General features: G+C 47.0%; 1 protein-coding gene across 1 annotated transcript in view; it reads right to left on the bottom strand.

Annotated features, from left to right (window-relative positions):
- Positions 1 to 25,000, bottom strand: part of ctnnd2a (catenin (cadherin-associated protein), delta 2a) — a 272,898-nt gene that overhangs the window by 128,823 nt on the left and 119,075 nt on the right. The window contains exons 3-7 of the mRNA XM_062521339.1: positions 21,503 to 21,537; positions 19,631 to 19,747; positions 14,884 to 15,143; positions 10,257 to 10,902; positions 4,496 to 4,687 (exon numbers count right to left, since the gene is read on the bottom strand). Coding sequence (XP_062377323.1) covers positions 4,496 to 4,687; positions 10,257 to 10,902; positions 14,884 to 15,143; positions 19,631 to 19,747; positions 21,503 to 21,537 — 1,250 coding nt within the window. The remainder of the gene's footprint in view (positions 1 to 4,495; positions 4,688 to 10,256; positions 10,903 to 14,883; positions 15,144 to 19,630; positions 19,748 to 21,502; positions 21,538 to 25,000) is intronic.

Genomic DNA, 25,000 nt, shown 5'->3' on the forward strand with positions numbered 1-25,000 from the left:
TTAGCCGGCTTTGATGAAACAGACTCGCAAAACAGCCACAAAAATAAATAAAGAAAGAAAGAAAGAGAAAGAAACACAGGGGCTTGGCAATAGCTCATTCAAGAGGGGCCAATGTTTGAATAGGGGCTGGAAGGCACCCCGTTCAGTCATTCCTCTAAGACAGCGCTTCCTCCCGGGCACCGTTAATCCCCTCGCTTTTCATTTCTGTAAAAAAAACGTTATTTTCCAGTAAATTCCCCACCGCGTGCCGTGCGCCCATGTCCTTGTCCTCCGCCGCACAAAGACTAATTGACTTGATTGAGTTGCAATTTTTCACGCCGCAAAGTCACGAACGCAGACACCATGATGCATGCACATGTCAAGAAATCAGACGTAGAGAATCACACATGGAATCATGCCAAATTGCATCCCCATTGCCAAGTGGACCACCATAAACGCACATATACACACCAAAAAAGACCATAAATGGATTTATAGATTGTAAATATAAAAAACAAATCCTGTGATAGGAGAGGATAAGAGCAGGATGTCTGAAGGAAATTGTTATATAGTAAGTGTCTTGACATGACACGGCAGATTCCCTGTGCCATGCACACACGCACACACACACACACACACACACACACACACGCACACACACACACACACACACACACACGTGTGTGTGAATGAATAAATGAATATGCCAATGCCAATGAATGGCAATGAATAAATGAATGAATAAGCCTATGAATAAATAGCACCCAACCACTATGTGTGAAATGGTTAAAACCACTCACATTAATGCACACATAAAACAGACCAACAGTCTGCCAAACTGAAAAACAAAACCAAAGTAATAGGTAGGTGAGAGATACGAGGGTGTGTTTAAACACCAACTGTTTGGATCAACCTTCTCCACACAGCGCAGCCACAAGGGCAATGTTAACAGCCACCCCTGCTGAGGGAGCACTGAGTCAGTGGAATCTGCAGCGTGTGAGGCCTCCCTGACTGCAGGGGCGCTAGTCTCTGTGTGAGACAATGTGAACACATCGCTCTTTCTTTCCCCTCCCAGGACTTATGTCAATAGTCCTGCTGATTAATACTCCTCCTGTGGAGTGAGATCAAGGACACCACCAAGACAAGCTACTGACGTGCGGCACCTAAGCCTATTGTTGGGGAAAAGCTTTTGCAACAGGTTTGTGTGTTGATATTCTGTATAAGCTAGTCTTTTGATGTTTGAGGTAGGAGCGTTTCTGAGTCGTCCTGAATGAATGTTTCAATTCTAAAATAATGAAAAGAATGATAGAGATTGAACACCTGAGACAAAGAAAGCGTCAGACAGGGACACACAGAGAGATAGACATTGATAAGGAAACACAAGACACAACTGAGATAAGGGAGAAACTTCTCATCGTGTCCTTAAATAGCACACGCAAGGAAGAGAGAGAAAACGCTCTCCTTCGCCTTGCCTTGCCTTGGCCAGTAAACAATATTGTTCCCAGATAAACAGGAAGCTGGTGATCTCTTTGTCATGAGCCGCATCTTAGCAACAACAAAGTCGTTAACTCACTGTTATTGTCTGTGAGCCTAATGCCGATTAGGCAGATAAGGACAACATTGTCCACCTCTCTGCAAGCGAAACTTGTCTAGCCACTATGTCCACCTCTACATTTTTGGTCAAGGCGCTGCCAAATTATCAATAGAGATCACTGATCAATAACATACCATTGGGATCTGAGAGGCTTTGTATATTGACTATGCACTGGCCAGGCGTATCATGAACTGCAACTGTGAAGTGACGCGGCCACTGCGGTAGATTAATGAGCTTTGACCGGTCGGGACGGCTTTAAGATAGAGGACACCGCAGGGCAGAGGGAGTGTGGCAGAGCCTCTTTGGTTGACACACAGCCGCCTAATCCCCTAACGGGTTTTGGCACAGTCACGGCGCGGACCGCAGGTTCCAGGCCAGGGATCACGCGGGTTAACCAGGTTAGGAGAGCACGCTCCAGACTCTGGGCAAAAAGAGCGTGAGACTGCACGCAAAAGGTCTCTATGGCACAGGGGGCTGTGCCAAGCGATGCTATGTGGGTTTGTGGGTTACATGGAGGTGGGGGGGGGGAGGAGTAGCAGTATCCCAGAATGCATTACTACGCTCAGCAAGGGGCCGGAGTCTGTTTCAACCATGATGAAACGTTCAAGTGTGGTGAAATTTCATGTCGTTCCCCACCCATGAAAACCACCTAGCAGGAGGTTTATGAGTGAGTGTGAGTGTGTGTGTGTGTGTGTGTGTGAGTGTGTGTGGGTGCGGGTGGATTTGTGGGTGGGTGGATAGGGGTAGGAGTGGGAGAAAGAGATGGTGGTTCAAAAGCACATCAGAGGGGTTTCATTTCAGACAATGCTCTCTCCTTCTGGGTGTCAGTGAGCATTCAAAGGCTCATTAATACAAAGTGAATTCTCGTGTACATGTTGAGTAGGGACTAAGAGGGGGCTGGGGCTTTCTGGGGGCGATTTGTTCACCGGATTGAATTTGCCCTGGCTGATTGTCTTTGCCCACGCTAAGCTCATGTTTCAGTCCAAATCTAATGGGCAATACTTTTAAGAGGGATGCAGGGAGGAGGAGGGGAGGAGAGTTATAGCTTTAATCACTTCAACACGCACCATCATAATGAGAATTATGGAATTGAAATAAGAGAAGGAGATGAACGTGAAATTTCAGTACAATTAATGACATGCCACCTGTAAGGAAATGAAAAAAAAAGGAATGCAGAGTAGGCAGGCAAACCTCATTGCATATAGAGCCCTAAAAGTAGCACCGTTTCATAAGATGAAAGGCTTCAGGTTGAAAGATAAGCTAATAAAGAGTCAATTATAAGTGCCAATTATACCAAATGGTTCGGCATTTCTATGCAAGATACACTTTAATTAGGCTTAGACATTTGACCCCCCCTCCCTTGCCAATGCACACACAATTAATTGGTGGCAATGACGTACACAAACTGGCAAATATATATATTACAAGGCTATCAAAAATCAGAAAAATAAACTCTATTTGGTCACTTCAATCTTTGCAGGTGTCCTTGAAGTTGCTAGTGATGGGGAAAAAAAAGAAAGTCATTCTCAGTGGTCTACTGATGTTCCAAGCCCATTAGGGAAAGGCAACAGTTTTGAAGAGGAATGGAATGTCAGAGGTATATTATGGACGCACCCTCTCAAAGGTCACCGGGAGACAAGCAGCCACGGCAAGTGATGGGAAATTACCCCCCTCAAGACCCCTATTAAAGATGACTATATAGATTTTATCTGCCCGATTGAAGCAGGTATGGGAGGATGACATTTTGTCTGGAGGAGCGCTGTGTGAATCCTTAACACTGCTGTCTTCTCCTGCCTGGTATATGTCGAAGGATGTCTGAGGAAAAAAATTTCTATGACTGATAACTGAAAATTGCCTTGTTATTGACGACTTTTGTGTAATGTTTGATAGTGGTATGTATAACAAAATGTATATAGTGTGTTTGTATTTCTTGACAAACTGGGGGTGGGGTAGAGTTGGTAACACTTGCTGTAGTTCACATGTGCTCATGGAATCTACAGTAGGACTACATCTGAAGTACCATGTGTACTCTTAGAAACAGAGTGACACGATACAGATGTAACAGGCTGTTGAGATACATCCTGTTCTTGACATGTATACATTACAGTGTAATACTACAGTAGAAGCTGCTGTGTGAAGTTGCATCTTCTCTAAAAACCAAGGCCTTAGTCGTACTCAGTTTCCGAAAGGCTGCCACCAACTTTCCAGTTTAGCAACATCACAGATAATCTTCCCAGCAAATCGCCAGACGCTATTCAAACAATGTTTTTGTTATTTGTCTATTTTTGGCCACTAATAACTCTGAAGACACAACAAAATGAGCCGTGGAAGAATCCGTTACTTATGTCCTTCATTTTTCTTGTCTTTTTTGTAAATAATTGGCCCGGTAACAGGGACCGCGTGCCACACCTTGTGCGAGATCAAGATAAGCTAAACGTCCCACTCGTGACGTTTAGAGTACGGAGGCTCTCATTCATTACGGCTGATTGCTGTTGTGCGCCTCAAAGCGCCTCTGCGCGTCTCGGCGAGGCGACGGCGGAGCCTCCACTCGTGGCTAATCCTCTCCTAGCGGTAATGAGGTCGCAGCCGCACATGGCCCGAGAAGCGCCACTGAGCTGGGTAAATACCCGCTGCCACATGCCGGATTTGGGATGCTTTTTTTGTGCAAAAAAAAAATCCTGGAGAGTTGTGTGGTGTTTGTCTGCTCTCAGCTGTGCATCAATACAGACAAACACACAGACACACACACACAGACACACACAGATATACAGGACTGTTACTCAGTCATACACACACACACACACACACACACACACACACACACACACACACACACACAGAAATACAGGACTGTTACTCAGTCATACTTTCACTCTTAAACACACACACACACACACACACACACACAGAGCCTCTGCTTACCGGTGTTGGTGCGATAGGTTCCCGTGTGTCCAGGGGGGAGTGGCTCCCCCTGGCTCTGACTGAGGCTCCTCATCGGGCCCTTCTGGTAGACACGGTCCTCGTAGATGGGCTCGATGTGGTGCTCTGGAGACTGCAGAGGTCGAAGGTCAGGCCCCAGGTGGCTGTGCTGACTGCTGTAGGAGCCCCTAGAGCCTGAGAGAGAGCGCAATCGAGTTAGGACATGGAAAAGAGCAGAGCAAAAGTACATTGACTTGCAATTGCACACAAGCACACACAGTAGAGTTGCTGGGGACCCAAAATTCAAGTCCCTTTTGAGTCATAACACATACAAAAATGATTCATATAGTCTCATAAAGTTCTACAGATCGTATATATAGAGCCATGTTGGCATTTGATCAAAACAAAAAATCTGATTTTCCTATACAACTGGATTCCGAGACAAATCTTCACTGCCAAGTTCAGGTTCAAGTTTAGATACAGCAAACATAAAAGCCAAGGTGTACATTTGGGTAATTGCTAGCGTTCAGGTTAGTTGAGTGTTAAGAGGTTAATCAGAACTTGCATGTCTTGATATCACCAAAGAAACTTGATTGGAGACAGCTAACTATTATGGAAATGTACTACAGTAGGTGCTGAAACAGATTGCTTATGGCACGGTGCTCCTATGTCAAAGTTGTGTAAATGTCAACACCATGTGTGCCTTCTGCTCCAGACCAGTAGCAGAAAGTATTTCCTCCAAAGATATGGAGAATCTGACATTGTGAACTTCATTTGATATTTCGTCTGGAACACACACACACACACACACACACACACACACACACACACACACACACACACACACACACACGGTCCACTGCCTGAACCTGATGGACATATGAGGGGGAATAAATCTCAAAGCAACTAGCCAGAGCTGTTTGTCATATCCAGGAAGAAAAATCGAGGAGCAGTCAATATGTCCTTCCACTTCACTTATGATGAAGTTAGTGTTGTAACAGCTGCACAGCTACAGTAAAGCGTTACATTCGCAGAGCGTATGCTGCGATAATTAGCTTTCACTATAATATATGAAACTGGCAACACCAGGCACAAAAGTGGTGCACACATTAAAAACAAACAAAAAAATTAGCCCAGACTTCTACAACTATTTTTATGCTCCGTGAACAGACGCGTGCCCGATGTGACCCGACAGTAAGCCATCTCAGAAGCCCTGATGTGGGAAGCCGACATCTCATGCCTGCAGAAGTGTCTTCCTTTGAAGGCCTCGCACAAGGAGTGCAAAAGGGAATAGCAACATCACACACAAACCGTGATCCCTATATCAGTCAAACACATCCTCACCCACCAAGCCCATCTGCCAAAAGAGCAACTCACCATCTTCAACACAACAACTCTCCCTCACAACTTTCATAACATCATACTATCTTCCAGAAAAACTCTCTCCTGGAGAGGAGGAGGAGAAAGAGAGAGACCCTGAGATGATGCGAAGGATGAAGTGATTGAGAGCTGCTATACTGTATGAATGAAATCAGAGGGCTGGAGTCAGGAGCCTGCTGTAGCTCCTGTAGCCTTATTCCTCCAGAGATCATCCTCACCCCCCCTCCCTCTCACTTCTCGCTGTTGTGGGATGCTGTTCTCTGCCTTGATGTAATTCCGTCGAATTTACAGACAATGAGAACCTGCAGCTTCGCTCGCCTGTCTCCGTAATCACCTTATCGGAGAAAGCCAGACAGCTCGACCGCCTCTAGTCCCAGCCTCGGATTCCTTTGTTGCGGGGAGGAGATCTTCAGGGGATAAGCCCAAATGCAAGCAAAGCCAATAGAAGGTGCGTTTGTTTCCCGGCAGGGTTAAAGTCTGTCTCGGCCCCCCCTGTCCATCAGTATCACAGGGGGGAGCCCTGCCTACTGCCTCATGCTCCTTGACATAATCTCTTTCATGTTCTTCTCCGTGCCACAGGTGATGGAGAAATGTGAGGGGGGGTGGGGGGACAAACAGGACTACACTCGGATCTAAGACAATACTATTCGCCGCCGGTTCTTTCGGTGAATTCAGTTTTTCCGGAGTTCAAGTCGCACAACTGCAAACCACAGGAGTCAAAGGACTTTTTATAGCCAATTTGTGAGCTGGGCACTTTCTCAGTCAAGAGCACATTGGTCCTGACAGGTCCTCCTACACCTGCGTGGTGCACCTGTGCATTCCTAAACACCCTCTTCCCTTAAGGCTAGTCTCCGTCTTTCACACACACACACACACACACACACACACACACACACACACACACACACACAGCTGCCAAAGCTAAGTCCGTTAACTTCCCAGCCCAAGAGTAAAAAAAAACAAAAAAAAACACATCCTACCTAGTGATGAAACATAAAGCCTAAAACAGCAAGAAGCTTCCCTGCTGAGGTAAGGGGAAAAAGAAGACAGTTTACCCAGTGCTACACCCCCTCTCCCAATCACCACATAGACAAGCCTCCTCTCTTTCATCTGGAAAGTCTTTTATAACACCCTCCAGCCCCACAAAGACGAATTTAGCTCCTCGCATACATAAAGAGGTGCCAGAGAAGAGCGAGTGAGCGTGCGCGAGAGAAAGAGAGGAGGAGAGAGAGAGGGAGGGAGAGAGAGAGGCACTAGTTTTGCCATTAACACCTAAGCTGTCACTTGAGGTTGCAACATTAGCATACTGTATGTCTGTAGACTTGCAGTTTTGGCTCACCTCGCACTAACACAAGTCTCTGGTCTGACTGAGAAAACCATTTACCAGGTCGCTACAATCGGCACTGAAAAACATGACAACATAATATCCTATAGATAATACCCTGCGGCGCCTTGAACAGCTATTACTTGACCACACAGATTCCTTCTAATTCAAATGCACGCCATGGAGCCATCCACTGCACTTCAGTTATGGAGGGAAATAGTGCTCTCTGTTAATATTTCTCCAGTGCATCCACTCGCCTTTGCAAAATGTATGTGATAATAAGCATTTATATTGGATGGACGAAAGTACCATGCACCCACTTACTGGTTAAGAAAACACTACTATTATCATCATGACACTATACTTTGCACAGTATCCCATGCATTCTGAGGGGGTATTCCAAGTATGTGGTTTAGTGACTTAAATTGGGTCGTATGCCTCCTAGAAGAGCATCTCTGAGGCTCCTCTACTGCGGTACTACTGATTGGCACAAAGGTATACCACTTCTGCTGAGTCAACTCATCCAAGTACAGTAAGTCACTAAACAACATATTTGAAATATTCCTCCAGGTCTTGCAATTGCATCATTCCTACCTTAGGAGAAGCTCAGTCTGAAGAGGATCGGAGTAATTAAGGCCAAAACCAGATTTAATCTGAATCACAACCAGGTCAGATCTAGGCCACTTGTCCACGGCATAACAACAACACCATCCTCATGTTCAGTCCATGGCTAATGTGAATGTGCACCCACTCACAGAGTCCAGATCACACTGCACAACTCTCTCTCTCCCTCCCTCCCTCCCTCTCTCCATCAGTAACTTTGTTGATACCCCTCCTCTCTTGTACACTTGCGTGTCCTCCGGGCCTAATGACACACATCGGTTGGCTCCCGCTGCAGTCGAAGGCCCCCAAACACTGCATCATCAAAGACAGGAAGACCTAATGCAGCAACCCCCCCCCCCCCCCCCCTTCCCCCTCCCAAATACAATGGGCTGGCTCAGTGCATTTCCCTCTGCTGTAATTGCCTTTAGCCATGATCACCCTTGGATCAAATCCATGAACCAGAGCTTGGAGCAACCTCCATCGCCACCCCCCGCAGCCCAAACCCCCCACCTCCTTCCTCTACTCCACCACGCCTCACTCAGTGCTCAAGGTTGGCTGACAACACAGCCTGGATTCCCACAGGCTCTCTGCTAGCTTAATTTGCACACGCTGTCGTCGCCATAGGACACAGCAGCAGTAGGGTACGTCTATTGCTTGTGCCTGTAAAACCATCAACATGGCAAACAGGAGGGGGAGAAGGAGGAGGAGGAGCTACAGCTGAGAGAGCATCTGAGTGGGGAGGATCGGCCTTCGCTTTTTGTCCCTCTTGCCACTCGGTAGTATTGACAGACTGACAGACTGAGTGAGGCTGCTGTGTTATAGATTAGCATCAAATAGCTTCTTGACATGTAAGGAGTTCTGTTGTGCTCCCAGTTCAGTGGTCACCTGAGAGAGCTGTATGCTCTGGTAAACCGAAATCAACCAGGAAGTAGGGCTGCGACAATGAACTGACAATAAAATAATACTACATTAATCACCGACTATTTTCATAATTGAATCAAGCGTTGGCCAATAAGTACTTTTGACCACACCTCAAAACTGAAACTGATATGGGGCCTATACCAAACCATTTACGGTAGATTTCATTACTGCATTTATCGCCATTGAAATGCTCAGCTTAGCTAACTTCAGCTAACTGATGTTTTCACCCAACTTGCAGCTGTTCTCTGTCCTGATCTTCAGGAGTTGGTTAGCTCTAGTCATATCAAGAAGCTGATGGCATTAGCAACTGCCATAGCACCCACACTTCCCTGAACTTTCTATGAAGCCTACTTGAATTTCACCAGGCTTTCTTGGATTAAATGTGCTGAATTAATTTTGCGCTCTCAAGTTTCTCTGGTAGAGCTCCGTGTGCTGTCAACACAAACAATGACTCAGAAACGCTCTGCCTGCGTATGCTGGGAATATTTCAATTACACTCCTCTCTCTCACACTGGAGCATCAGTAGGGAGCTATCCCCTTTGACATCGCACATGATGTATATCTATGATTATTTAGATTAGAAGAAGAAGAGTGGGGAAAAGAGATTAAATTCCTTTTATAACAGCCATTGCTAATTAAACACCCCCATCTCCACCCCCACCCCACCCCACCACCACCACCACCACACCACCCCCAACTCAGCTCACTCTCCCAATCTGACTCACCCAACACATTGCTATTCTGGACGTGTTTGATGTCTTGGTGAGCGGAGCGGGGATGGAGCCGTCCTCATATCAAAGTGCTGCTGCACTCTTTCAAAGGATGAGATCTTGTCTCAGGACGGTGCTTTGGCGCGTGCCAGGAGGCACTGGCCTCCCCAGGCGTACAGTGCGGTGGGAAAATTAAAACAAATATGCGCTCCCCTAAAAAAGCAGCACACGTCCCAAGTCGCTAGCTATCTAATTCTAACATCTTGTTTTGCTCGGCAAAAAAAAAAAAACTTTCTAAATGTGTTCAAGATTATGCAATAGCTGCGTACAGTATAACCCTAATGTAGTTATTTACCAAACCCCTCCCGGGTATTTACCTAATTCAAATAAGAAGCCATTGATGTTTCGACTTTGATGTTCATCAGCAGAATCTAGCGTCAGGTGCTATCAAACTTAAACTCCAGGCAAACATGTAGACCACATGAGGGACAGATTAAGCAAACCCCAGCAACTGGGTACATCTGCAGCTACATGGCAGCAGCACTGAGCGACTCCAGCTGCTGTTTTAAGGTAACATCTGGCCAAACTGCTATGGGCAGTAAACTGCTGGAAAATAATTTAGTCTGGTGTGGGACTCGGTGCCATATTGGTGCCATATTGGTGCCACATCAGAGGTTCTAGTTCATGTTGGGCTCTGTAAAAGCACCTTGACACATCTTTATGTTATGACGCTCTATAAATAAAATTGAAAGCGACTGAATTGAATATCAGTTGGCAGATCGTGGCAGCTCTGCCGTGCCAGTGGCGTGTCGTGTCGTTAGCTCACCAGCGAGACTGCCGGGCCTCTGGAGGGTGGCGGTGGCGTAGAGCTCGTGCGAGATCTTGTACTGGTCCGAGGAGTGCAGCGAGCGCTTGGTGGGCGAGAGGGTGGCGTAGCTGCCCACGCCCGCGCTCAGCTGGTGGATGGGCGAGGACGAGGACCCCCCTCCTCCTCCTCCTCCTCCTCCTCCTCCTCCGCCCGCTCCTCCCACGCTGTTGGGCGGCGAGGCCACGCGCAGCGGCGAGGAGGAGGCGGACGCGTGGTGGTGCCCGGCGTTGATGGGCGAGCTGGAGCTGTAGGACTTGGCCAGGCGCGCCGGCGACTGCTTGGGCGAGGAGGACGAGGAGGACGAGGAGGGCGGCGCCCGCTGGATGGTGGCGTAGCTGGGCGCGTCCGACGAGGCGGCGCCCAGGCGCTGCTGCTGCAGCTGGAGCTTGGTGGGCGAGGCGGACGACGAGCCCACGGCCTGCATGGAGAGCGGCGAGCTCACGCGCCCGGCCGGCAGGGTGCTGCTGGAGTAGTACAGGCCCACCGACGGCTGCTGGGACTCGGGCAGGTGGAACGCGCTGCCATGGCTCGGGGACGCCGACTCGCGGGCCTGGGACGAGTCGCCGGCGGCGGCGGCGAGCTGGGCGGCGCGGTTGGACGTGACCTTTGACCCCCACACACACACACACACACACAAAGAGAAAGAAAACATGGACATTTAGTCAGCATCAACTTGAAAGGGCATTACAACAAGTCCCTGTTATAATGGAGTTGTGACACAAAAATAGAATAAGTGACCAGTGCCCAGTGGAGCATCAGTGTGAGAGTCCATTTATCATGCAGATAAACACCACTCCAAAATGCAGCTTTGCACTTCAGTGTCTTCCGACCAGTAGTAGCATACTCAAGCCTTGAAGGGGGCATACTCCAGGCCCTCAGTAAAATGCATTCATCTGTAAGGGGCATAACTTACAACACGTTGCATTTACAGTATATAGCACTTTCCTTGGCACTCAAAGCTCTTCACAGTGAAGGGGGAACCTCACAAACCGCCACCAATGTGTAGCACCCATCTGGCTGATGTACGGCAGTCTTAGCCTTTAAAGGGGCATGCCGTAGACGAGGGGTTTTCAGCAATGCTGCTTACTCAACCTGTGCTGTGTTGCAAAAGGCCAGTTTCATATCCTGGTGAACTGACAGAGCAAAACAAATACAGGGCTTGTTTTTCCACAAACCTGAGTTGAATAATAGATTCGATTGCTTCCATGAAAACACATCACAGGAGCAGTTTAAATCTGGCCCAGCCTGAACTGACAACATGATACCCGGGAACAACTGCAGTGGAAAACACTTTTCTGTCACTCCTCATAAATTACTGCACTGGGTATCTGATACACAGGAAACCATATGCTGTAATTCCTGATGGGATTGCACCTTCTGTTTGGGGCAAGACGACGGCTTTTTCCAGAGGGCATCGGAGCAAGCTTTTCTGCTGGCTGCCTTCCAGCAGTTTAGCTGAGCGGTTTTGCATTAAATGCCTCTTTCTCCTGTCGGGATTCTTCGTAATCACTGGAACGATGCTCGCTGATTACAATAAAGAGTTGGTTCCACTCTTACTCATTTGCACAACCCATGAAACCTGATTAATCTTATTCCAAATGGATTAAGCTATTTTTAAAAACGCTTCCCATTTTTTCCCCCCTTCATTCATTATGTTAAGTCAATGCGGAGTCGCGAGAAAAATGTCTTTCTGTGATTTTGTACGCATGACTGTCTCGGGGATTTCTTTTTTTTTTTTTTTTATTTCACTCAGGAATGCATGATGTTTCCTAAATATTTGCAAGCCTCTGCTTAGGTGACATCATGGTTGGTTAGTGAGGATGCTGAAATCGGTCCTGACAAGCGGCCAAGGGCCCGGGTGGGCTGCCTGGACTGGACGAGTATTAGAACTGACTGCAGGGCGAGAGTGGACAAAATGGGAAGATCCAAATGCACCGAGACATCGAGTTAAACATTTTACTATTCCCTCTCCGAGTGTTTCCCTCGAGTTAAATGAACACAAATAAGTACATTGTGACGCATTCCGAATAACCTCATTTTTATTTCCAAACCATGCGGGAGTGATGAATAAATACAAAAATACTCTTTTTTTTGTCTACGAAGTCTTCAACTCAACTGAATCCCTCTGGGTTTTATGTGTTTGAGACAGTGGTATCGTTCGAAACCTGCATTCTTTCCTCGACTCGTCAGTCTTGCAGACACAAAAAGTAAAGATGTGCTATAGTTTCTGCGTGTTTGGCAATTTTGAGCGATCTATATTGCAGTGGTTGCTGGCTTCAGGTTCAAACCCCCCCCCCCCCCCCCCCAAACAGGAAACAGGGTCTTTCGTTCCCCTTCAGCAGGTCCACGGACACATCCACGGGAGGGGAATTGTTGCAGGTGCCAGTTGTGGATGAATTATTGAGGGAACAAGCAAGGGGTTTGCGGCCGTTATAAATATCTCCTGCATAAGAGCACCTATCTGATACGCTGGCGGTTATATAAACCCATCCTGGAGCAGCCCTATACCCGGCCCTCCTCTGAACACAGTGCACAGAATTGCCCTGACAGCAAGAAACACTACTCCAGCGTGCCAGAGCACAAGCCCCGCTCCTGCTCCTGCTCCTGCCCTGACCAGAGCTGTGTCCACGCCGGTCAGCCTGATGCATAGGGGCAGACACGGGAGGGGTGGAGGGAGAGGCGAGGGATCAATGGAGACGTAGTAGACTGGGCCTTCAGTATTGAACCCAACTAGAGGGGGGAAAAAACAACATCAGAGGTCTCTCTCTCTCTTTCTCTTTCTCTCTCTTTCTCTTTCTGTCTGAGGCTCTCTTCTCTCTCTCGCTCCCTCCCTCATTCCCCCGCTCTCTATCTATGCCCCTCTCTCCAATCTATTCATCTTTTCTCTCTCTCTCTCTCTCTCTCTATCTGTCTCTTTTTCTGTCTGATCCTTTCTCTCTCTCTTCCTCCCTCATTCTATGCCTCTCTCTCCAATCTACAGTACCATCCCATCTCTCTCTCTCTGTATATCTCTACCATTAAATAAAACAGCATCAGAGAGAAACTTTCCCCCTCTCTCTTCCTCTTTCCCTTTGACTTTCTCTCTCTCTCCCTCCCCTTTGCTGTGTGTGTGTGTGTGTGTGTGTGTGTGTGTGTGTGTGTGAGTGAAACAGCAGCATTAGAGGGGAGCCTTCCTCCTTGCGTCTCCAGCTCTGTCTCTCTCTCTCTCTCCTCTCTGCATCTCTGTGTGTAGTTCCGCAGCAATGGCGTCCCTGCAGAGGGAAGCGAGCGTCCTGGATCAGCTCGACTTGCACACCAGCCAGATGAAGAGCAGTGCGACTGCAGGGAACATGTCATTAAAAAGCTCCTGCACTACAGCCTGATGTGTGTGTTTGTGTTTGTGAGTGTGTACTCTATGTGTGTGTGTGTGTGTACTGTATGTTTGTGTGTGTGTGTGTGTACTGTATGTATGTGTGTGTGTGTGTGTGTGTGTGTGTGTGTGTGTGTGTGTGCGCGTGCCAGCACCAACTTTCACAAGCGTCGCTTCAAACAAATTGCTTCCCGTCCCCTGTCATTCGAGGCGATAAAAATAGCTCTCCAAATATCCCTTACCATATTAATTAGCACCAAAAGATGTTAACACTCACACACACACACACCCACACCCACACCCACACACACACAGGCACACACACACCCACACACACACACACACACACACACACATCACCCTGCAGAGTGAAATGCATGACCTGCGAAGAAGAACAGTATCTGGTAATGAACGGTTGTAGCTCGTAGCAGGTGCACTCTAGTTGAGCTCACTTTAAAAGATGAAACTTTGGGGCGAACAGAGGGGGAAATGAGTGCCTCCTGGAGGGGAAATGAATAATTAAAAAGCCGGCCCCATCAGGGCTATACGCTAATAAGCCCCAGCACTCCGCGTGGCAGAGAGGCAGAGAGAGAAAACCAACAGGCCTGTGCCACAGAGTGTAAATCCCAGACTCAATTAAACATGCAGACACGTAGCACGCCCCCCCCTCCCATACCACCGCGCCCCTCCATTCCTAGCTCTCCAGCTGCAGAACACACTTCACCTGCACACTGCACCTGCATATCACACTTATGCTGTAGGTTAAACTCAGCCCGTGGAGAGAAACCTCCGCTGAATCGAAAATTGGTTTCTGAAAAAGTTAACCCAGGGACATGCATATCTTTTTTTGGAGGGGGGCTTTTATTCTAGTAGAGATGGTTGTTTTCAGTGAAGTTTTTTTCTTTTTCTTTTTTTTTTCGCGAGGTGCTCTAGTTTAGTTCCCAGAGGTGGGAGTGGAGCAGGCGCATCCGCCATGCTCTCGCCTGGGTTTGCAGAAGCAGTGCAGCAGCGGAGAGAGAGAGAGAGAGAGAGTGTGCAGGAGGAGGAGGGGGGTACAGATGGATGGAGAGAGAGAGGGAGAGGGAGGGGTGAGTGAGCATAGTATAGAGGAGAGAATAGGAGAGAGGAAGAGAGGAGAGGAGATCAGAGGAGAGGAAAGAAGGCAATGCAAGGAGAGGATTGTGGAGGAATGAGAAGAGGAGAAGAGGAGGAGAGGAGAAGAGCAGAGCAGCTTACCTGGTTGTAGCTGTGAACGGCTCCTCCAACCTGCACGCTGCGAATCGGCGGGACTGGTGGCTGCCTCTGTGGCGGCTGATGCTGCTGCTGCTGCTGATCTGGAGTCGGTCCTGATGCTGAGGCAGTCGCTGCCGCCGAGGTGTCGCTGCTCAGGGCGAGGGTCTGGTTACTATGGTAGCCTGCAGAGAAGTGGAGCGCGGCGGCGTCCGGAGTGGCGTTGAGCTGGAGCGAGCTCTGGGAGAGGAGGCTCGGTCCTGCGCCTGAAAGCAATTTGGAGCAGGCAGGGAAAGCAGCCCTCAGTCAAGCAGAAACGGCATACATAATTTATCAGGAGGGGAGGGGAGAAAGGAGGAGAGGAGAGAGGAGGAGGAGGAGGAGGAGAGAGAGAGAGAGAGAGAGGAGAGAGTGAGAGAGAGACGGAAGCGAGTTTGACAGAAAGCGAAAGAGAGAGAATGAAGGCTTGAGAGAGAGAAGCATGAATAGAGAGGGAGAGAGAGAGAGAGAGAGAGAGAGAAGTGGGGGTTTAGAGGAAACAGAGATGAGAGACTCACACAGCTAGTGAGAGAGAGAACAGGAGGGAGGCAGATCTGTGTGTGTGTGTGTGTGTGTGTGTGTGAGAGAGAAAGTGAGAGAGAGAGAGAGAGAAGCAGAGGTGGGTGTGTATATGCGTGTGTGAGAGAGAGAGAGTGCGTGACAGGCAGAGTTGGGTTTGTATACGAGAGAGATGTGTGTGTGTTTGTGTGAGATAGTGAGACAGGAAAGACAAGCAGTGGAGGAGTGAGTGAACACACACACACACACACACACACACACACACACACACACACGCGAGTTCTGAGCTGTCTAAACGAGGCCAGCCAGGAGGGTAATCAGGGCCGGCTCGTTTAGTCGCCTTGGAAGGCCGCGCGGCGTTCCGGTGCCACTGCCGCCCCATCGCATCCCGCCGGGCCCCGGAGATCGCATCAGCACTTCTTAATTCGTCAGGAGCGCCCTCAAAATGGATGGAGCTTTCAGAGGGAACATGTTTGGACTATCAGTCTCAATCAGCCAGAGAGAGGCCTCGCCCCGAGAAAGTAATGATCGCTTTTCTCTTTCTTTCGCTCCGTCTTTCACCGCATAATGCCCCTATCCCGTGCCTGTCCTTAACAAAATGACATGAAAAGAGGAGAAGAAAAAAAAAAAAGATTAAGCGAGAGGGATGTTGTCACGTTTTGGGAAATGGGATTTCTAGGGAACAAAAAGTACGCTTGAAAGCTCCCACTGTGAGCGAGTCCCGGGCGTGTGTGAAGCCTGAGACAAGGAAGAGATCAAACGCGAGAAGCACTGTGTCATCAAACTGCTCCGTGCTGAGGTAGGCAGAGTTAATCAAGGAGCCCATATCGGAACACAGCAATCACACTGGTCATGGACGCATAATACCTGATGGTGATGATAAATACGGAAAGAACTCGCGTAAACAGTTTACACTAAAATGACATAACATCCATCAACATGCATGGATGTTATAAATCATAAAGTTGTATGATATTGTGCACTGTTAAGTTACTTTCTTTGACATGAAGGAATTTTTCCTAGGCATTTAACCCCCCTCCCCACCCCCACCCACACCCACACACACACACACACACACACACACACACACACACACACACACAGTAGGAGCAGTGAGCTCACCAGGAGCACACATACACACACACACACCCGGAGCATGGGGCAGCCCTTGATGGGCACCTGGGGAGGAGTTGGGGGTTAGACACCCTCCTCAAGGGCACCTCCTCCACTGGTGTGGGCTAGTGCTGTTCAGTCACTCCCCCCCCCCCCACACACACACACATCTCCCCTACCAGTCAGGGAGTCACCCTTCAGTCACAAGTCAGATTCCCTAACCAGTAGGTCACAGATGTGTGATGTATAATACTATATATAGCCTGAAGATATGTGAATTGTATAGGACTTTTCCATATGGGACCAGTAGCTCCACTGGCCCGAGTGGAGGCTACTGCATGAGGCTGTACTCATATCATGGAGTTTGACGGACAGATACGTCCAGCCTGCATGAGTGTGTGAGTGTGTGGCGGTAAGGGTTGGGAGTGGGGCGGTGTTTTAGGTGAAACACAGCTGACAGTGAGGTGATATTGTGTGGTACTGTGAAGATAAGCGTCACCACAGCCAAAGACAACACACACACTGACAGGCATCATCAGTGTTTGTGTGAGCATGTGCGCACATTTGCGTGTGTTTGAAGGTGTATGTGTGTGTGTGTGTGTGTTTATAAGTATCAGTACTGTATATTATGTTTAACTTGGTGTCAGTCAGAGGTATTTCTGTTGTCATCACATAATTGTATCTCTCTCACATTAGCATCAGAATCCACACCTGCATAGTTTACCTTAACAGACCAATAAAGGCCTGACATGTAGTATGAAGGCAATTCAGTGTATCATGCAACACGCTACTCTGCAACCTATGATGTTCTTTGCACCAAAACCAGTATGAAGGTCCTTCTACTTCTTATTTCTGTGCACATTACCTATAAACTCCTAGCCCAGTTGCAGCGGAGGCACTCACATCCACCTTTTTACAAGTGCTACCATCAGGCTTAACCACAGCAGCCAGCACTTCATGGACACAGCCAGCGGAGGAGAGCAGGAGCGCACGTAACCGGTGGTAAATTTTTTAAAGCCAGCCCGTGGCTCTAACAAAATGTCCGACAACCATTTAAAGACCATTTGTGGTCTGCCACCGTGACCTTCGGTGGGAATCTCACGCTCCTTAAGAGAAATAATCCAGCCAGCTCCAGCAGCGGGGAAGCAAGAAGACTTGTCAACCCAAGCGTTAAATATTATGAGCGCGGGGAGGGGAGGGGGGAGAGGGGGGGACTAGGGGTCCTCTTAGCAGCGGTTAGGTCCATGACCTGTGTTATTACTCTGTGGGATTGAATATTTCATGTGGAAGCAGGACTTTGTGAGCTTTAGACACCTGTAATACGTCTGATTAAAAGCTCAACACGAGTCCATTCTGGCCACTGGTGATAGACCTACAGAATTGGGCCCGGGGCAGAAATCGAAGGAAATACACTTTAGCAAACAGGCCACGGATGACTCACATCCTGGCGTGTGACGTTAGGCTGACCAAGTATTGATCCTTGACCATGTATTTTCTACATAGAAAAGTCCGGAGAAGTCATCTTCGTAAGCTTGGCAACATCTGTGCATTGGAGTTTTCGACAAAAGCGATAGATATTTCAGAACAATTTAGTGAATGATCAAATAAATAATTGAGAGGCACTTTGCTCCTAGAAACATAGAAGAAACGTCAGAACAGCCCATGCGTCAAAGCCCATCAGAGAGACCGTGTTTACTTGGTACACAATGACTCATGCTTGCTTCCGGAATACCCCAGTTCCATTCTAGAAAGGGTCTAAAACCTTTAGAACTATGAGCTAGAACATTGATATCACACTCTCAGAGTGACCACCGTTTGATTTAGATGTAATGCTCTTGAAATTACATTCCAAATCTCTAAGGGCTTTGAATGTACGTACATGTCTCCTCCATCTATTTATAACCCATACTAATAAAGCAATACAGCATTCCCTCTTTCAGTGACATGGTAAACAATATGGCAGCCAAACTGAGCCTCTTGATTTGGCCATGATTCATGTTTCCCCTATATGAAAGGGGGTTCTCTTCAAGAAGACAAGAAATAGAAGCCGTATTTCCGTATTTCCGTATTTCCGTATTTCACACCGTACGGCAACACAAGAGACAAAAGCTCTCAGTCTCTGCCCACTGATTTCTCCCTCTATCTAAAGTGAGGTCTACACACAGAGCCCCTAGGACTTGATTATAAATAGGCGGCCATGAGGCTTTTCGAGATAGGACTCTCGCGGCAGCGGAGAGAGCCTCAACTAGTGTCAACCACCGGGCTTTTTTAGAAACGCGGGGAAATGCGCCTCCTCTCTCAGCCATGATTGCCAGAATGGGTCCTTGACCCGCGTGGAGTAGGCACAGGCACAAAGACCTCTCAGAAGCCGTCTGACAGATGCAACAATTGGGCAATTTGCCCAAATATAATCAATCAGGCCATTCTTTTTGCTTTTTTCCCCATTTTTATCTTATTTTTGGCCTTTGGAGAGATGGATTTATGAGGTTTAAAAAGGAGGCTGCATATTCGGCGGAGTGAACAGCACGGATGCTGCAGAGGCAGAAAAGCACTTGGGAGGTGTTGAATCAGATGTTGTTAGGCTCAATTGGGAGTGCTGTAAAAAGCCTGGAAGTACACAGCAATTTGACTTTACAATGGTAATGAGCACCCATTGATCCTCCCATAAATATTTAAATAGCCATATACTAGTAGCAGCTCGTCAGCGTAGGGGAAAAAGTAGCATTAGGCTATTACCGCCTTGAAGTAGTGCACAGTGTTTTCATTTCCCTGTCTTTTCATATCTTTCCTCAAGGTCGAGAGAAAATGTGAGTTCCATCAGGTATACAGTACATCAGGTATACATCAGGTATACGTGATTTGCAAATGCATAGAAGTGGGAATCTCATCATAGATATGTTAGAGGAGCCAATTAACCAAAGTTATGCCAAAAACGTGTACTATCGCACCATCTCACACACACACACACACACACACACACACACACACACACACACACACACACACACACACACACACACACAGACAGCAAGTGTGGACTACAAGGACTGTAAACAGGGAGTAATGAGGTGGACAAGCTTACTTTCGCCGCTGGTATATTCCTGGTGGTCGAGAATCCCCGACTCCTGGAGAGACCTGATGCACGAGTCGACCAGCTCCAGGCCCGTGCTCAGCTCTTCCTCGATGTCTTCCTGCCCATCTGTGGATCCAATTCAACACACCCACACAACGATCAGAGACGCTCGTCCTAACCACCCCTCCCCTCCACACACACACACACACGCAGACACACACGCACACCCTTCCTTTGGCCTTGACACAGGAAAACCCCCCAACTGCACAAAACTTTTTTTTCCCCTCACAAGAGTGTGCGATAGAGACAGAGAGAGAGAAAGAGAAAGAGAGAGAGAAAAAAAACTTGTCCTGGCAGATAACAAAAATTTGCTCAGTTTCACCTTCCTGATCTGCTCGGCTCGGTGCTGTGAGCACTGCCCCCCCCCTCCCCCTCCCACCGACACCCTCCCTCCCCCTTGAGCCTCTTTCTGCTTGCCAGGGAGGATGAGGTCTTACACAAGCGCTTAAGACAAAGGATTAACTTCTCAACTGTAGCGCCATCAATAAGGCCAGGAGCTGGCATTAAACCCCTGCCTTGCACTTCCCCAAAGGCGGAGCAGCACAGTGACACAGATAATCAGAGAGTGTCTTCCAGATTAAAACCCCACAGACAGATTGTCCACATTGGGCACACACACTGCTGTGAGAGGACTGCTAAGTGGTAGAGACTGCTACACCCCCCCCCCCCCCCCCAACACACACACACACACACACACACACACACACACACACACAAATAGCTTCTCCTCCTCTATCTATGATTACCCCCCTATTGTTCTAATATTTCTCCTCGAAAGCTGAAAAAGTAAACAGAAACACAGCTGTGCTTCCGCACGAATCTGATTCAGCTTTTTGCAGGTTGGACAAATGTTTCCTGACAAATTGCTGTGCCCTTCCATGGAAGTTCTTTTTTTTGCTCTCAGCACTTCTTTTGATGTTTTAATTATTTGATTTCACTCCTGTCAAACATTAGTGGGAAGATATAGCTTTTTTGTAAAAAAAGAAAAAAAAAAAAAGCTGCAATGCTGATCATAATATTACACCACTGCGGCAGAGAAGTTTAAAGAAAGGAAGAGAAGTTAAAAGAAGGAAGAGAAGAAAGAGAAGAGGAAGAAGGAGAAGAAGAAGAAGGAAAAAGAAGTGAATTCAGTCACGCATAACCATCTATTTCATTCAAATGCCACATTATCAATCATATGGTAGATTTAATATGTGCTCAGATGAGATCCAGTCTCCACCTGCAGGGGCTTATTTTCGGGATGATGGAGGTATCGCTTTGATCTCATCAGGAGAGGTGCATGCTTAATATACCTCCAAATACGTCTGCTTGGAGAATAACACGGGAGACTCGCACACACACACCATATGGCCCGCAAATATTTAATGCAACGACTTGGAGCGTAACTAAAAATGTGCTACAGAGATGTGTGTATGTGTGTGCGTGTGTGAAGAGGTACTCTGCTGTGCTTGGTCACGCTTTACGGAGTCAATCATCAGAATCTGAATCCGATATGATGTAGTTCTTTTACCTTACAACAACTGCATCAAACTGATTTGGATGTCACACTGACTTCCACTGGGTCTCTGACACCTAGTATTACACTATGTAATGTTGCTGTCGCGTGTAGGACCAGGAGCCTTTTCATCCATTTTGGATGGTTTAGGTACCCCCTTAGTGCTAAAAGGGTACCAAGTGTGCTTATTTCAATGGCCAAGTATGTCCACACATTCAAGCCATTTGGTTCAGGCTGTTGGGGTCCATCTAGCATAACATATAGTACATATATATAAATATAATATATAGACGATGGTAAATATACAGTATGGTATGAGTGGTTACCTTCTGTGTTCCAGCGATACTGCTCATCTGATGAACTGCAAAACAAAGAGAGAAAGAGAGAGACTGTGAGACACACTCATGTTTAGAAAACAGAGATTAAAAAAGGAGAGGATATCCCATAACACTAAACGCGCTCTCTCTCTATCTCTCTGCACAGATAATCATATGATGCACTTTATAAGGTAATTACCAGATCGCTGAAAGCAAGAGACACAGACCAGACAAGCAGAGAGAGAAAGAGCGAGAGTGTGAGATTCTATAAAAAGCAACAATGCCGTGAAGGCCTAATTCCCTGCTATATTGCTATTACGCATAACATAGCATGAAATTGGCAGGCCTTTCAGCAGCTGGGCTTGTTGTATGCATACAACACCGCATGCTTTGACTTGATAACTAGGACTACAGATACAGACCAGGAGCCGGAAAGAAAGAGAGAGAGAGAGAGAGACACAAAGAGAGAGAGAGACAGAGAGAGAGAGAGTTGACAAGCGAGGGAAACATAGATAGACAAGTAGTTAAAAATCGAGATAGACCAATCGATTAACAAATAGTTACACAAAAACGACACAAAGACATCCCCTCAGTGAAGCTCTCACATTCCCATAAGCACGTAAACCATACTGTTATTATTTATTGCTGCAATGTTGAAGAGATGAAAACCCAAGAGTGAAATGACAATGTAACAATAAAGACTCTTCGGGGAAAAGAGGTCATCGTCCAGGTTAAACTAAGTTCATGTTATTCTTCATGCCATGAAGTGGCACTTTGCTGTTCAGGCTGCAAAGAATACAAATGGCCCCGGTGGAGGCCGTTGGACACTGGGCCCAGGGTGGATTATTGAGCTGTGCAGGTGGAGATCAATGCTAAAGTGGATTGCACATAGAGACTGGGGGGTCCTCTGCCACACAGTAAAGACCTCGCTATACATGTATGTGTGTGTATGTTTATGCTGTGTGTGTGTGTGTGTGTGTGTCAGTGCCCATTTGTGTATGTGTGAATTTACACAGATAAGGACTAGCTTACGAGGACTGTGTGTCCGTGTGTGTGTATGTATGTGTGACGTCATGTATACTGATGCTGAATCAATATAGGAACAGTTTTGTATAGGTAGTGAATGATGTACTGTAAGTGTGTATACAGTATTTGTATGTATGTGCTCATGTATGCATGTACAGTATGTGCTTGCGTGTGTGTGTGTGTGTGTGTGTGTGTGTGTGTATCCATTGTATGTTTGTCTGATGGCTGCGGTGGAAGCTGACAAATGACTGGTGCAGTCCCAACACAACGTTTTAATAGAGCTCAGTTTGCACACCCACAACATATTCATCACACACACACACACACACACAGACACACACACACAAACACACATTCTGGGTTTCTCTCTGTCTCTTGCTCTCCGACTATCCAGCTTTCTCTCCAACTCTCTTTCTCTAATAATCACATTAGTGAATGAGTGTGTGTGTGTGTGTGTGTGTGTGTGTGTGTGTGTGTGTGCGTGTGTGTGTGTGTGTGTGTGTGTGTGTGTGTGCACGTATGAGTGAGTGAGTGAGTGAGTGAGTGAGTGAGTGAGTGAGTGAGTGAGTGAGAGAGAGTGAGTGAGTGTATGTATGTGTGTGGAGGTAGGGTGACCAGATTTGAGTTCGCAAAAAAGAGGACACTTGAGCGGGGGGGGGGGGGTATTTGGGTCCCATAGGCTATGCACCTATGAACACGTGCATTCATACAATTGTGTACATGGTGATATATGATAATGAGCTTTATTGGCACTAACAGAAAAACACTGTCTCAAAAGGCTATTTTGTAGTTGAAAGTTTTAAATGTGCAAAAACAAACTATACATTTGTAGGCTATACAATGTAAAGTATAGTCACAACAATGGTGGGGTATTTGGGTCACATAGGCTATGCACCTATGAACACGTGCATTCATACAATTGTATACATGGTGATATATGATAATGAGCTTTATTGGCACTAACAGAAAAACACTGTCTCAAAAGGCTATTTTGTAGTTGAAAGTTTTAAATGTGCAAAAACAAACTATACATTTGTAGGCTATAGGCTACAATGTAAAGTATAGTCACAACAATGGTAAAACAAAAATAATAATAAAAATAAAACCTAATTGCACAAAATGAGACATTTTTAAAGTTGAAAAGTTGTCCAATGGCTGATACTTTTCAGTCCTCCTAAACTGCCTGCTTTGCATTGATCTCGACCGAGACGAAAACATGGAAATTACATTTCAATTCATCAGTGAACTTGCACTTGCGTTTCGGCATGGCTGAAGACGCCGGATAGTTTTGCGCGTTGCAGTGGTAAACAAGGAAGTGTGCGCTGATGAGGTGAATAACCAATTAAATGTTTAGGCCGAGAATATCGACCAATGACGGTAGCTCTAAGGTCAGGCTCTACACTTCAACTCAATGCAAAGCGAATTGTAGGGGGAGGACGTGATTAGCCTACTATGTGAATGAAAGAGAGAGCAATGCAAATTCGGTGAAAACACGTTAGGCTAGAATAACAAAATATTTATCCCGGACGATTCTGAAATTCCGCCCGGACACATTTTTAGGTTTCAAAAAGAGGACATGTCCGGGAAAAAGAGGACGTCTGGTCACCCTAGTGGAGGTATCTGCATGGCTTGTGTGGGTGAGTGTGCTCTTGTTTGTATCTGTGTGTGTCTTTCAGAGAGATTGAGAGATTAAAAGGGCAATGTAGCTCTGTAATAAGATGAAAACAGACTTAAGTGTAGAGACACAGTGGCTGATCTGACTGACAGTACGACTGGAACATAATGAATAGAGTGGACGATTTAAAGAAGAATAAAGAATTGATGGAGTGATCAGAGAGAGAGGGAGAGAGAGCAAGAGAAACAGATCAATAAAGGGAGTGAAGGAAAGAGAGCAACTCCATGTATGGAAGAAAGGGGGGAGAATGTTAGTGAGACAGAGATTTGCGTCTCTGTGGTTCAGTGTGATACACACAACTGAATTTACACACATATTTGACACACCACACACATATTTGGGTAGTGTGCACTCACACACATACAAACTAGGAGAAGTGAGCTCTCTCACATACAAACACAAACACACACACACGGCAAGCAGTCATTTTTGTGCTGGTTAGGTGCATTGCTCAAGGGCACAACCCACAGCTGTAGATCTCGACGTGGGAGACCGCTGTTCAATCACTCCCTCAACCCACATTTCTCCCGCCGCCGGTCAGGGGATCGAACTGTTGACCCTTTGGTCACAAGTCCGATTCTCTAACCATTAGGCCACAGCTGAGGGAATGAGGGCAAAAAGGGAATGAGAGAGAGAGAGAGAGAGAGAGAGAGAGAAAGAGAAAGAGAGAGAGAGTCCTCTAGTATTCTTTGGAGAGCAACACTCCTTCATTCGGCTCCATACTCCGGCTCTTGCGGTCAGTTCCCCCCGCCGCTGGACAATCACCATTATTTATTCATCTCTCTCGTAGCGAGCGGCCGGCACCG

This window comes from Sardina pilchardus, chromosome 19 (assembly GCF_963854185.1).
Source record: "Sardina pilchardus chromosome 19, fSarPil1.1, whole genome shotgun sequence".
NCBI lineage: Eukaryota > Metazoa > Chordata > Actinopteri > Clupeiformes > Clupeidae > Sardina > Sardina pilchardus.